Below are 14,273 nucleotides of genomic sequence, written 5' to 3'. Positions count from 1 at the left end.
GCTTCATAATGTTACGGTTGAACCACTGATGGCAGATGGACTATTCTGACGATGCTTTTCATACTTTTCTGGACCGTGACACTGTTATTTACTTGGCAGTCTATGGGACAGTCACAGGCCTCACAGTTTTCATCCATAATATCTTAAATTGTGTTCCAAAGACGAACTAAGCTTTTATGGGTTTGGAACGACATGGGGGTAAGTGATTAATGACAAAATTTTCATTTTGGGTGGAGTATCCCGTTAACAATTGGTCTATATCTCTAACAAACGGTCCATCTAACAATCTATATCTCCCTGTCTCTCTAGCTGTCTATATCTCGTTCTGTTTGATGTCTATATCCAACAGTCTTTCTATATTTTTGTCTATACCTTTCTGTATATCCGACTGTCTAATCATCTATCTACAGTGGGTATAGAAAAGAATCACCCTGCTTTAAAATAATCACATTTTGTTGCTTTGCAGCCTGAAATGAAGAAGGACACAGTTTTTGTTTTATCCGGCTTTATTTATTCAGTTTTTGTTGTTTTGTATAATTGAATGATGAAGGACAAAGTTTTTGTTTTAAATAAAGAAAAAACAATCACAACTTTGGAAAAAGTATCACCCCCTCCTAAATATCATTTGTAAGCTAAATCAGGTGTAGCTGATCACCTTCTCAATGGCCCACAAAGCCATTTGACTTTTAGCTGTGGTCATTTTGATTAGTTCAGCATGAAAAGAGCTTTCCTAGAGCATTTCAGTCTTTGGTAGTGCAACTGAAATGAACAATCAACTATGGGTGGCAAAGCACTGTCAAAAGATCTATGGGATAAAGTTGTGGACAGGCACAAGTCAGGAGATGGAAAACATTTCAAAGGCTTTTTCAATACCTAGAAGCACAGTGAAGTCTATTATTAAGAAAAGGTATTTGGCACAACACAGACCCTCCCTTGATCAGGACGTTACTCCAATCTGGATGAAAGAGCCAGGAGGAAACTGGTCAGAGAGGCTACCAAGAGGCCTACAGCAACTCTGAAGCAGCTGCAGGAATTTATGACAAAGATTGTTCATTGTGTGCAGGTGACAACAATATCACAAATTCTCCACAAATGTGGCTTGTATGGGAGGGTTGCAAGAAAAAAGCTGCTACTCAAGAAAGGCAATATGCAGTCATGACTGAGCCTTGCCAAAATACAGCTGGATAAAACCAACACTGTGTCCGTCTTCATTTCAGGCTGCAAAGCAACAAAATGTGATTATTTTAAAGGGGGTGATTATTTTCTATACCCGCTGTATATCTCTCTTCCTGCTTTTTTTGCCTACATCTGTCTAAGATGGTTTATATCTTTATCTAACACTGTCTATAACTCTAACAAACTCTATATCTAAGCATCTATCTATCACTCTTCCATTCTGGTTGCCTATATCTTTAATAATAATGTCTATGTTTTTTATTATCTAACAATCTGTCTAGATCTCTTTACATCTGTTTGTCTGCAACTCTCTCTCTTTCCCTCTGTCTAACAATATATCTATGTCTTTAACAGTCTCTGTCAAACAACCTGCCTATATTTCTCTGCCTCTGTCTGCATATAACCATATCTGTTTAACAATGGCTATATTTGTCTGTCTGTCTAATGATCACTGTCAGTTTATATCTCTCTAGCAAACTGTCTAACAATCTATCTATATCTCTCTGTCTGCCTGACAATCTATCTGTATATTTTTTTATATCTTTTCCTCTCTCTGTATCTCTCGCTGTCTTTATATGATCTGCCTGTCTTACAATCTTCCTATATCTAACAAACTTTTTTTATCTCTTTATATCTGTCTGTCTTTCTTTATATCAACAATTTCTCCCACAATCTGTCGTTTTACTCTCTCGTTCTTTCTCGATTCAAGGTTTCTTTCTCAGTGTTGACAGTTGTTATGTGTGGTGAAGATGTGAACAAAGGTAATAAACTGGGATCTTCATTCACTGGACTGGCAATAATACGTGATTAGAGGCCAAAGTGAACACATCATTGACACATTAGAGATGGTTATTTAAGTGTTACTGACTGCATCACACACCACACTAACAATCTTATGCACTTGATTACAGGCTTAATTAACCAAGACTTAGTCATTTTCTTCATAATTTGTAAAAGAGTTGATGCTGATGCAGTAGCAGAACGTGTCATGAGTGTGTTTTGTGGTTATTCTGTACACAGACTATCAGCCAACATCAAGTCTGACTCAGGCTCTTGTTCTCACTGAATTATCATCTGATATTTTGCCTTTTTTGCCACCCTGACAGCACACAAACTCAACGTCGCAGAGTCATTTATGTATACATTTTCATATACCGTACGTCTCTAAAATATTTCCTGTCTGACATTCAGCAGGTTATCACATTTTTGATTGTGAATTTTTGTGAATCAGATATTTTCAAGATGTTTGCACACAATATTTAGAACTTAAAGCATTCTTCAACAGGCATCTTGGCAGCGTACGTGTGTTTTCTGCGGTATCAATGAAGTGCTTTTAAAAGGCTTCAGTCTGTTGCGTGCATTATAGGATGCCTGTGAGATCATCTTTTTAAGTTGACCCTACCCCCAGGACTGCTGCTTTATTTTGTGTTATTTTATTATTTGTAATGGACCGTAGACCGTTCATGCTAATGTCCTATAGAGCCCCTTATGGCAAAGCTGAGAACGCACTGGCATTGCATTACCAGTTGCATTTGACACATTTTGGAAGAAGTGTTTTTGTTTACATACTTGCTTGGAGTAAGTTGTGGGCTTAATGTGAGCAGATAAAAAAGATTCTGTGTATACAATGTAATGAATCTGTGCTGCTCATATTCAAGAGTTACATGTCCATAAGCGCAGACATGGGCTAGTTTTTTGTTTTTATAACTTTAGTGACTATTTCTCAGGGTGGGTTTATTTTTAAAGTCAGTTTCTATATAGACATAAACCTTATAGTCTTGAGAAAGCTATTGAGATATTTTCACCAGTAAAAAACAACAAAAACAGTTAATTCAGTACAGGGACATGTCACACTGTATGGAGTAATATGTCAGGCTGTTTAAACCTTTTTTTTTTAAATCAGAATTTAAATCTTAAAGCATTTTGACACGTACATACACACAAAAATCATAGAAAACGACAAATGTCAGTGTGCTTTTGAAATCACTTGTTCAACCTGTATTACAAAATTACAGTATTCCGTGTGACAACTAGCCCCAGTCTCCTGAATTTGCTATGTAAATTGTAAAACCAGCAGATGAAGTTAATAATGGACAACATTTATGGGTGGCTTTTTTTTTTTAATTAAATTTTTTTTTTTTTTTTTTTAAGTAAAATATTCTAGTACTGATATGTTCTGATGTGGAAGTTTCATAGGTGGCAGTGTTACTACTGATGTTCTGAGCACTCACTTAGATGGTTGTTGTGGAGCGGTGTCATTATTTTTCAGTATTTGGTGCGTGAGTACTGATGTGCAGAGCTGTATGTGCACACTAACTGATTGAAGTGTGTGTTTAATATAAATATAAACAGCCACGTTTCCAGGATAACACTGATAAAACTGCTCATGAATTAAACATCATGTCTTTGCCGCTTATTTTACTGTCACATACATGATGTTACAGTGCAAAACAATGTTTTTCAAACAAATGCAGCAAACCGTTTGAATATTTCATACATTCATTGCATTTTCTTTATGTATCTGGTAACCACTTAAAGCATAAATTGTTGAAAAATTATTTGAAGTGTCATTCTCTGAATTACTGTGACATCAATTTATTTCAAACAGCTGTCATTTTTTCTTTGATATGTATTAGATCAGCATGCTAGTGAATCTGATATATACCAGTAACATCAGTGCCAAAAATATTAAATGTTTTGGAACATCACATTAGAACAATTTGTCAGCAAATTTGAAAACAAAACAAAACTCAATGTCACAACAATAGACTCAACTGTAAATTAGAATAAAAGTCTGGCTTTTTTAAGAAATACTATAAACAATTCTAATTCATTTTAGAGAGAACATGTTAAAGAAAACAGACAGTTCTAAAAAAGGGACACTGTGGTTTAAATTATTTAACAAAAAAATACTTTGTTAATTACCAGTTACTAGTAACTTACTACTATTATTAGCAATAATGATAACTACTTAAGTAATAATTTATTAGGTTACAGTTTATTTTAAGGTGTCTTTGTAACAGTTTAATTATGCATTTAAGTACTGAGTAATATTAATTAACTACATGTACTTACTATATGGTAAGGGTTAGGATTAGCGTTTGTCTTAGGGTTACTTGTATGCAATTATGCATAATTAATTGTTATTATAATAGTAAGTACATGTAACGTGTAACAGGGACAACTTTAAATAATACCATTTATTTATTAATATTTATTAAGCCTATATACCAAACTCATTCAATATATTCAGCAAACTATTAATTTAATACAAGGTTCAGACACAATAGGGGAGCACAAAGAGTCTAAATAAAAACGTGAAAGAAACTGCATGTTAGTTTCAATTGCCTTTTGTTTTGAATGTTTAGTTTCTTTCATTAATATTAAATAATAAATAAAAAAATTAAGAATAAAACTGATTGACTGTTCCATATTCTCATAATATTGCACTTATGAGGTGAGAGCGATTAGTAATATTAGAAGTGGCGTGCCCCCTTTAAGTGACGCCTACGGCGTGACATCACGGGCCGAGCACGGGGTGTTCCCGACGCAACGCGTCGCAGCTGTCGGAAGTACAGAGCGCTTGTGTTGTTGTGCTCGGCTTGTGTCATGTACAGCGGTCTGTGAGGTTGCTGTGAGATGAGCGGTGAGATCGTCTCGTGACATCCGCGCGCATTATGGCAGCTCCATCGAGTCAAAACGATGATCCTGCCGAACCGGACCAGTCCCTGCAGCACATGCTGAAGGCCATCGCGGACGAGCGGAACCGCCTGACCGTCAGACAGGACCTTAGCGGACTGGGTCAGTACATTCAGCAGTAAACACTCACCCCTCGAGCCTGTCACAGCCTCTGTCCTTCATTAACGCCGCAGACACGGCAACATAACTTGATTTTATCATGCCGATCAAAGGCGAAAACAGGCCGCGGTCATCTATTCATTTTTTCAGCTGATGCTCCTTTATGACATCATAATTCGCGAGGCGTGCCGCCGCTCTCTCGCGCCTGTGATGATATATTTCTATCTATCTATCTATCTATCTATCTATCTATCTATCTATCTTTTTTGTCTACATGTCTGTCAATCTGTGTAATCAGATAACGTCAAGATAAAAATGTTTTACTTTATGTTATGGTTGATCAAATCATAATACAACTCTTTCTTAGCTAGCACCTGTTGAAAATGACCGTGCTGTAATGTATGATATTGACAATATAGACCAAGTGTTTATAAAATTACATTTTGGCTTATTGATTTCATTGACATTCCCTTTGGCTTGGGGGTTTTCCATCCTATAAACACAGAAAAGATTTGCAAGGGTTTTGATGATTTTTTTATTTTATTTTTTTGATCTTGTTAGGTGGTTTCTACAGTGTAATCTGAGGATAAACTGCGATTCTACTGACCCTATTTGGTTCGTATTGTCAGAGTACATGTTTGTCCCCATTAAGACCAGCTTTCATTACTGAAATCCTGAAAATTCCCTGAGGAGAGATCCCATAGCTGCCCTTGTAGACTATTGTGTCGTGTTGTCAGGGTCAGAGTTCTGGTGATTATTGAGTAATTTAAGTCACATACAAATTCATAATCTAAGCTCACAACAAACACATGATTGAGTGACTAGCTCTTATTCATTCTAAATCATATACTGTACCAGAATTTTAGCCTTTATTCAGAACATCTTTGATTTTGATGTGGTCTGTGTGCTTTATTCACTCTCTCTGTCACCTTTCTTTGATGATTTGTCCCTTTTAAATATTTCATTCTCTGTGCAACACACTGTTAATGTTTGCGGTTTTGCACAGCTATTCACTTCTGCTTTGTGAACATCTTCCTTTGGTTAGAACTGGCACGTTTAGTATCTCTTGCTGTCTTTGGGGCATGTCTTTTTTAGTAACACTTTAGTATAAGGTTCATTTTGTTAACGTTAATTAATAATGCACTATAAACTAATAATGACCTTTTTACATCTTTTGTTATTATAGAAGAATGTTCTTTATTGAGCTTCATAATACATTGACTAATGTTAATTTACACAACATAAAATGTTAAAAATCTAAAATGGCAAAAATGTATATATTACCATTATTAACCAACATTAATAAATGTTGTAAAAGTACAGTATTAACTTACTCCATTAACTGAATTTCATTTTATTTTAAAATGTTAGAATTTTCCCCCATCAATCCTGTTATTTAAGTTATCCTGAAATTAGCCAAGCAAGCTCTGTTTAAGGAACAGATCTGTGATGTCACTGAAACCTTTCAGTCCAAATGGTTCAGTTCGTGTCTCATGGAGGCATTCAGTGCTAGAAATTAGAATATCTGTCAGTAACTCAACAACTATACAATTAATCCAACAAAAGGCCTAGAACCGAGCCATTTAAGACAGTACAAAAAAAAAATCCTCAGATAAATTATTCTGTTTACTCTGATTAAATTCCATTGAAGTTGCCATTTTTTTTTCTAGCTGTAGAAGAACTGAAAAATTTCAGTAGCTCTAGTGGAACTGAAGAGAAAAAAAGAAGTAGGTTGTAATGTTGTTGTGCTGCCAATGCTTTAGACAGTGTCTGAGTGTTCGGGTTTGTCCGTTGCTGTTGATATACAGCATCTGCTCAAAGGTCAGAGATACCGGACTTCACAGTGCTCACTATCTTAATTTATGTAAGAAGAATTAATCTCAGCTCATGGATTTAAAAGATAGTATGATTTTGAAAGAGGAAGTACTGCTGGATATTTGTTCAGTTCTTCCTGAGGATCCACCTCTCAACAAGCTTAAAGGGGTAGTTCACCCAGAAATTAAAATTCTGTCATTATTTACTCACCTTCAAGTTGTTTCAAACCTGAATTAATTTCTTTCTTCTGCTGAACTCTCTTTTGACTTCTGTGGAAGGCAGTGGGGACCAGCAACAGTTTGGATACCCACATTATTCTAAATAGCTTCTTTTGTGTTCAGCAGAAGAAAGAAATTCATACTGGTTTGGAACAACCTGAGGGTGAGTAAGTGATGATTTTCATTTTTGTGTGATCTATCCCTTTAAGCTTGCTGAGTAGTGGACCATCAGGAAGAACTGAACCGATATCCAGCAGTATCTTCCTCTTTCTAAATGGGGATGTGGAAGTTCAGGTCCTATGATCATTTCTCCTTTTTTGTAGGTTGAAAACCATGGAAGTAAATGTCATGTTAGGAGCTCTTGTTACACAGCACTTTACCCCCTTTTCAGCTGACAGGGTGCTGGTGCAGATCTGGAAGTGTTCGACAACAAAACTAAATGGCTCATTAACATCAATAAAGATGTCACCAATCAACTGTACAGTGCAGCTAATGATGACATAAAGACACTGAATTACATTTCTTTTGAAATATGTTCCAAATGTTTTCAAACCTTGTAATCATTTACAAATTCTGTATCCATTTATTTTTTATCTGTGTTATTCTTTGGGAATTGATTGAATGGAATGGAATGAAGCCAGAAATTAATGCTTAATTGCTAAAACAGTTTCAGAGTTGAAGCAACATTTTAATATTGATGAAAGATTATAAAAATTTAGAATAATATGTAATAATAAATTGTTCACAGTAAGACCAATAATGTGTATTAAGCAAGTAAATAGATCAATTTTGATTTCATATTGACTGTAATATCTGCTTGTTAAACTTGCAGTGACATTGAAAATCACTAATAACATCTGAGAACAATTGTCAGAATTTTTGCTTCCTGAGATGAAAAAATATGTTTGCAGTCAGTTGTTGTTTTTCTAACAATGAAAAAAAAGGTAGCAGATATGGCTTAAAATTTTGCGCAAGAGCTTTTTCGCTGCATTTGATTAAAATGCTTGTACAAAATTCACTGTATTTAATTGGAATCTTTTTTTTTTTTCTTCTTTTTTTTAAGGGTGCTTCAAGGATGACCGCATAGTGTTCTGGACATGGATGTTCTCCACATACTTCATGGAGAAATGGGCACCACGTCAGGATGATATGCTCTTCTATGTGCGTCGCAAGCTCTCCTACGTCAGTACAGATAACACAGAAGGGAAGAAGGTGAGATGAACCTATTAATTCTCATTGAGTGAGGTGTAGAGTTGACAGAGAAATGGTTTCTAAAATTTCACACTTGGGGGTTAGACAATTTCATGCATGCCCTAGATTCCTTTGAGCACTGCATATTATAAACAGTAGCATTTTTCATTAGGTCCTTAACATATAATAGTGTGTATTATATAGTTCACCCAAGAATGAAAATTCTGTCATTTATTTACCCTCATGTGGTTCTAACACAAAAAATAATATATTTTAAGAATGCATCTGTTTTTATGTCTGTGTATTGAAAGTTAGTGGTGGTCAAGTGTTGTTTTGGATAGTTTCAAAGTAATTCAAAGAATGTTCAGAGGTTCTTTTTTTTTTGTATCCCACATAAGTTAAAAAAAAATGGTACAGGTTTGGAACATCATGAGGGTGAGTAAATGATGACAGAATTATTATTATTATTGAAAAAAGTGAAAGTGAAAGTGAAAAAAAAATATTAATATTATTATTATTATTATTATTATTATTATTATTATTATTTACTCTTTTAACTTCTAGTATATGTACTGTCTCCTTACTCTGTCACTATAGTCACCTTCTTTCAAACAGTAAAGATTTACAAAATGAATAAAAAAAAGTGACCAACCAATCTTAGATAACAGAGAAACTATTTTATTATGAATCATCTGGACATGAGATTTATGGGATGAGAACGTTGCTGGTCATATTTTTCGATGCAGTTGGCAGAGCTAATTTACAAAACCTGAAACCACAGTTGGCATTTAAAAGAACCTGCTAAAACTAAACAGATGGTTAATCTTGCCTACATTAATAATGTCATGTTGTGAAAGTTACACCAAAAAAGTTTATGAAATAAGTGTGTGAGAACAATTCAGTTTCATCTAGCTGTTTTAACATGTTCCATATGGCGCTAATCAGACTGAATACAGAGGAGAATCAGATGCTCCACCAAAATTTCCTGTCCTGTCAAAACACATGTGCGGAGCATCTGAACTGGGATTTGATTTGCTAAGACTTGTGTTGGTTTCAGGTGGAGGTCGAGGTTTACAGAAGAGACTCTAAAAAGCTGCCTGGACTCGGTGATCCTGACATCGACTGGGAGGAGAGCGTCTATCTCAATCTCATCCTGCAGAAAGTAAGCAAACCTCGATGATCAGATGTTAAAGGTGTATATGTGCAATGTAAATCCAAATAATTGCTCTAAAATAGAAACTGTAAACCAAAGACTACTCTCTCTGCGTCATAATGGCATTATGGTGTAGTTTTGCCCATGTAGTCTTTTTGTCCCACAGCTGGACTATGTGGTCACATGTGCAGTTTGCACACGCTCAGATGCAGGAGACATCCACATCCACAAGAAGAAATCACAGGTAAGACCACATTTGTGCAGTTTGTGTGATGGGATATAATTATGTAGTTCAGACACAAGATAACACAGTAGGCAGTCTTATAGTTCGGTTAGCCGTTTTTAGTCTAAGGTTATGATACTAAAAGTGATTATTGTAAAAGGAATTGTATACACTTGTCAATAATCAGATGGTTTCTGCACAAAATCTTAGTAACTGGGTTGAGAGTCTTGCAGTTATCCATTATTATCCTTAGCTGAAGATTGACACTAGAAGGTGTTTATTATTAAACCAGTTAATGCATTTGTTAGTAATCGGTTGTTTTAAAAAACAAAACTAAGTAACAGAGTTGACAGTCATACTTTATTAATCTAATGTCTGGTTTACGCAAAATCATCGTAACAGTCTGGCTGTTATTAGGCAAATCATAAGGTTATAAAATACAAATTGTAGTTTGATACTTAAAGTTTAAAGCATGATACATCATTTGTTTACTACACCAATACTCGTTACAGGGTTGATAGTCTTATTATTCAGTCAGCTGTTTTTAGAAAAAAAAACATAGGACTATGAAACTACAAGCTACAATACAATCACTACACAAAATCATGGTATGATTTTGACATGACACACCCAGATAGCACACATACATCTCCAAAATGTCTGATAAATGTTGATAAAATTCTTTCCATACTTTCTACATCATAAACCGAAACCCAAACTAAACGGATAAAAGAGACATTAACTAGTCCTTTAAGAGTTTACTTCCTTGTAGAGGTGACGACACAGACATATCGTAGTTGAATGATTTCATGTTATTTCTATGAATTTGCAACTGAAACCAGAGGATCTCTTTATTTACAGCAAGTGTTTGCCTCTCCAAGCAAACATCCAATGGACAGCAAAGGGGAGGAGTCAAAAATGAGCTACCCCAACATCTTCTTCATGATTGACAACTTTGAGGAGGTAACCTTTTTTAGGCTTCGTGGTGCTATAGCAATGGTGCTTGAACAAAACTGCGCGTCATCTAACATAACGAAATAAACTACTGTATATCTGTTCTGCGGTCATATGGAAGTGATATTTTCTGAGGTATGTATGAACAGGTTGGACAGGTTTACATGGTTTTCCTGGTGCCATTGCTACCTAGCTCAGTCAGGTAACTGAGTTTTAAGTCATAAATGTTCAAGCAATGAATTGTATATTGGGTTCAGAAAATATCATATTTTTTGTAGGTTTATCTATACTTAAGCTGCATCCTAAATGATGCACTTACACACTATGTACTTAACTGTGTAGTGTTATGATAAGGTTATTTTGTCATTCATAATCAGAATCTGATACCTACCTCTCCACTATGTAATTAATGCAGCAACAGTTGAGAGTATGAAGTGTCCAATATTCCACACTACTTTTTTTTTTTTTTTCGGTTAAGTACATCATCCAGGTATTTAAAGTGCACTTTTTCTTTTTGGAATTTTCAGTGTGAATGCACTACTCGCACTGTTTATACTACAAAACGGCAAAGAATAGTGCACAAGTATTTGAATTGGGATACACCTATTCACTGAAGTAAAATGTGTGACATCACGTCAAATTAAGATTATTTTTAATAGTCTTCTCACCATTATTATATCATTGATACTGTATACAATTCTTGTTTTAATATTTGAAGTTACATTTTATTTGTTTATTTTATTTTCTCATTTTATTTAAAGTTTCGGTAATTTTGCTGTGTGATTTTGACAATTTTTTTAGTTTTAGTTCATTTAGTACTTCAGTTTAAACTAAATGAAAGAAAGAAATGTTGCCTTGGCAACTAATTGAAAAAAAAAGTTTCTTTTTTTTCTGTTAATGTTTATTTTATTTTAAGTAATGAATATTTTAATGGTTTTTGTTTTAGTTAATAACCCTGCTTCTCACAACCAGCCATTTTAGTTCTATCTTATGTTCTGTTTGTACTTTGTGCTGATCAGATATAAATCACAGTGTGTTATGCTGTGTAATGCCATGATAATGCCATGTCTGCAGATTCAAGACAGTGTGTTTTTCTGAATTATACTCTGTCGTATAAAAATTAAATGTGCTGAACAAAATGTAGGCGAGAAAACAGTGGGAATTGTACCACTGGTGAGCTGTACTACATAAACACATTAACTAACAGCCCTAATAATTAGTAATTCTTTATAACCAGTGCTGTAATTGTCATCATTGGCTGTAATTATTGTGTGTGTGTTGGGCAGGTGTTCAACGAGATGACTGTTGGAGAAGGTGAGATGGTATGTGTGGAGTTGGTGGCCAGTGACAAAAGCAACACATTCCAGGGTGTCATCTTTCAGGGCTCCATCCGCTACGAGGCTCTCAAGAAGGTCTATGATAACCGGGTATGCTTCCTTTTACATTTGTCTAAAGTGTTTATTGTCTTATACATGCTTCTTGTGTGTATTTCATGGTACGTCTTGTGTGTACATCTTCATAGGTAAGTGTGGCTGCTAAGATGGCCCAGCGGATGTCATTCGGTTTCTACAAGTACAACAACATGGAGTTTGTGCGGATGAAGGGTCCTCAGGGGAAAGGTCATGCTGAGATGGCTGTGAGTCGAGTGCCCACTGGAGACACCTCACCCTGCGGCACTGAAGAGGACCAAGACTCCCCTCTTCACGAGAGGGTTAGTTAAACCCATTGTCTATTGCCACTTCAGTAGATGTTTTCAATTAATGCACAAACCATTAGCATTTGTTCTCTGCATTGAAATTCATGTAATTATATATGATGTAATTAATTTTACGTTTTTGAAGTAATTGATAGCCCTGTTTTTCTCATAGGTGACATCATTCAGCACTCCCCCGACCCCGGAGAAAAACAGACCCTCCTTCTTCTCACCGTCACTCCGACGGAAAGTGCCCCGAAACCGAAACGCTGAGATGAAGAAATCGCACTCGGCAAACGACAGTGAGGAGTTTTTTAGAGAAGAGGATGATGAAGGTACACAAACACACTGGGACAGTACTTACATTTAACAACATTGAAGAGTTTTAGTGGCGTATTTTATAGATTTGTGTCTTTTAACAGGTTGTTTTGGTTCTGATAGTTTTTTAGAGTTGGAATTAGCTGTGAATATACTGATTTAAAAAGTTTTCAGCTTTCATTTTCTGATCTATTAGTGATATCCTGCAGTCTGAAACTGCGAATTACCACAGCAAATAATAAATCTACTTTGAACTAAGGGACATGGAAGGGAAGATATAATCCATGGCCTAGTTTTGTATGATGTGAATTTAAATTTCAATCTAAACTTTTGAATTTCGGGAACTTCATCTGAAAACTGTATTTTTAAAATGATAACACAATACTGTTATATTAGTGATTCATTGTTGTGACAATGAATCACTCATATAATATAACAGTATATAATATAACATTTGATTAATCTGCAAAAAAAAAGTGTTGTGTATAGTTATGCTTTATATATTTATGTTTGTATTCAGACAGAAATCTTCAGATCAGATGGGTTTAGTTTATTGATAGTCCTAGTTTTAACAGGAAGAAATAAAAACAAACATGCATGCAATTTTGTGGCTGGAAAAGCATTCCTTCCTTGTAACAGTGATAGTTTCAGTTGAAGTGAAATTAATGGTACTTTCCTCTTTCCTCAGACATGTGCAACGCCACAAACTTGCGCTCCCGCTCTCTGTCAGGAACGGGCCGCTCGCTGGTGGGTTCTTGGCTCAAGCTGAACAGAAAAGAGGAGTATTTTTTGTTGTATTCTCATCTCACCTACGTGACTCTTCCTTTGCATCGCATTACCACAGGTACAGCACACCTGCCCTCCATACAATCATGCTTCTTTTCCATCTGTTAGCCGTGAACACTAATTGTAGTGGCTAAATGGCTCCATTGTTTCTTTTTTAGATATTCTGGAGGTGAGACAAAAGCCCATTTTGATGACATAGCATTTACTGACTCCCCAAAAACCACATTACTAAGTGCCTCCTCACATCAGGCCTCCGAGGAACAGCTGTGTGGCGTACGGACAGATAACCAAAAACAAAAACTATGAACAATACGCAACAGTGAACGAGAAGAGGAAAAGGGAAACCTAAGGAACAAACTCCATCAAGAAGTGCCTCTTCCACATGTTCTTCAGAGAGGCTCGAGACCTGGAACTAAAGTGGCACTAGATTGTGACATGAAAAGGAAATGTTTATTGGGAGATGAAACCCAATAAATGAATGTTGTTGTTGTAAATACACTGCTGCTTAGATACTCAGTGAACTGTACCGACCACAGCCGTCTCCCTTCAAAAGACACTCGTAGGTTTCACGATATTACTGATTTTGTGTGTAGTATATTTTCCAAAGGACGTTTCCTTGCAGCTCTAGGCCTTAATATTTCGCTAACCAGCTAATATATATCACACGTCGTCCTTTTGATAGCCCATTGTTGAATGAATCACAGATGTCCAGCAAATGTCCTCCTGTACTTAACACAACTGTCTGTTACTTGATATGTTCAAGGGGATTTATGATTTCCAAATACTAGTGAACGTGACGTATCTCCTGAAAAGACTCTGACGCATGTTTCGTAGGCCGTTTCTGGTAGATGGATGACAACACAACCTGAGCACAGTTCTTGGAAACATCTCCGTCCACAAAGACACTTTGTCCTGAAACATGACACTAGATCACATGATCCCACCCAG

At 35.8% G+C, this 14,273-nt stretch overlaps 1 protein-coding gene across 1 annotated transcript; it reads left to right on the top strand.

Moving 5' to 3' along the window:
* Positions 1 to 4,700: 4,700 nt before the first annotated feature.
* Positions 4,701 to 13,613, top strand: LOC109072959 (uncharacterized protein KIAA0930 homolog). The gene is made up of 10 exons (XM_019089152.2): positions 4,701 to 4,977; positions 8,071 to 8,219; positions 9,256 to 9,360; positions 9,518 to 9,595; positions 10,436 to 10,537; positions 11,815 to 11,955; positions 12,051 to 12,239; positions 12,397 to 12,556; positions 13,228 to 13,383; positions 13,484 to 13,613. Exons 1-10 carry the CDS (start codon positions 4,854 to 4,856, stop codon positions 13,522 to 13,524), a joined length of 1,245 nt encoding a protein of 414 aa, XP_018944697.1. The 5' UTR covers positions 4,701 to 4,853; the 3' UTR covers positions 13,525 to 13,613.
* The last annotated feature ends 660 nt before the right edge of the window (positions 13,614 to 14,273 follow it).

Source organism: Cyprinus carpio, chromosome A4 (assembly GCF_018340385.1).
Source record: "Cyprinus carpio isolate SPL01 chromosome A4, ASM1834038v1, whole genome shotgun sequence".
Classification (NCBI taxonomy): Eukaryota; Metazoa; Chordata; class Actinopteri; order Cypriniformes; family Cyprinidae; genus Cyprinus; species Cyprinus carpio.
Note: the sequence above shows the minus strand (reverse complement) of the source record. Positions and strands in the feature narration are given on the sequence as shown.

Excerpts from the sequence above, each read along its gene's own strand:
- LOC109072959 (XM_019089152.2), top strand. The coding sequence starts at position 4,854 with ATGGCAGCTCCATCGAGTCAAAACGATGATCCTGCCGAACCGGACCAG. Across the intron at positions 10,538-11,814 it reads TGATTGACAACTTTGAGGAG|GTGTTCAACGAGATGACTGT; the intron begins GTAACCTTTTTT and ends TGTGTTGGGCAG. Across the intron at positions 11,956-12,050 it reads AGAAGGTCTATGATAACCGG|GTAAGTGTGGCTGCTAAGAT; the intron begins GTATGCTTCCTT and ends ACATCTTCATAG.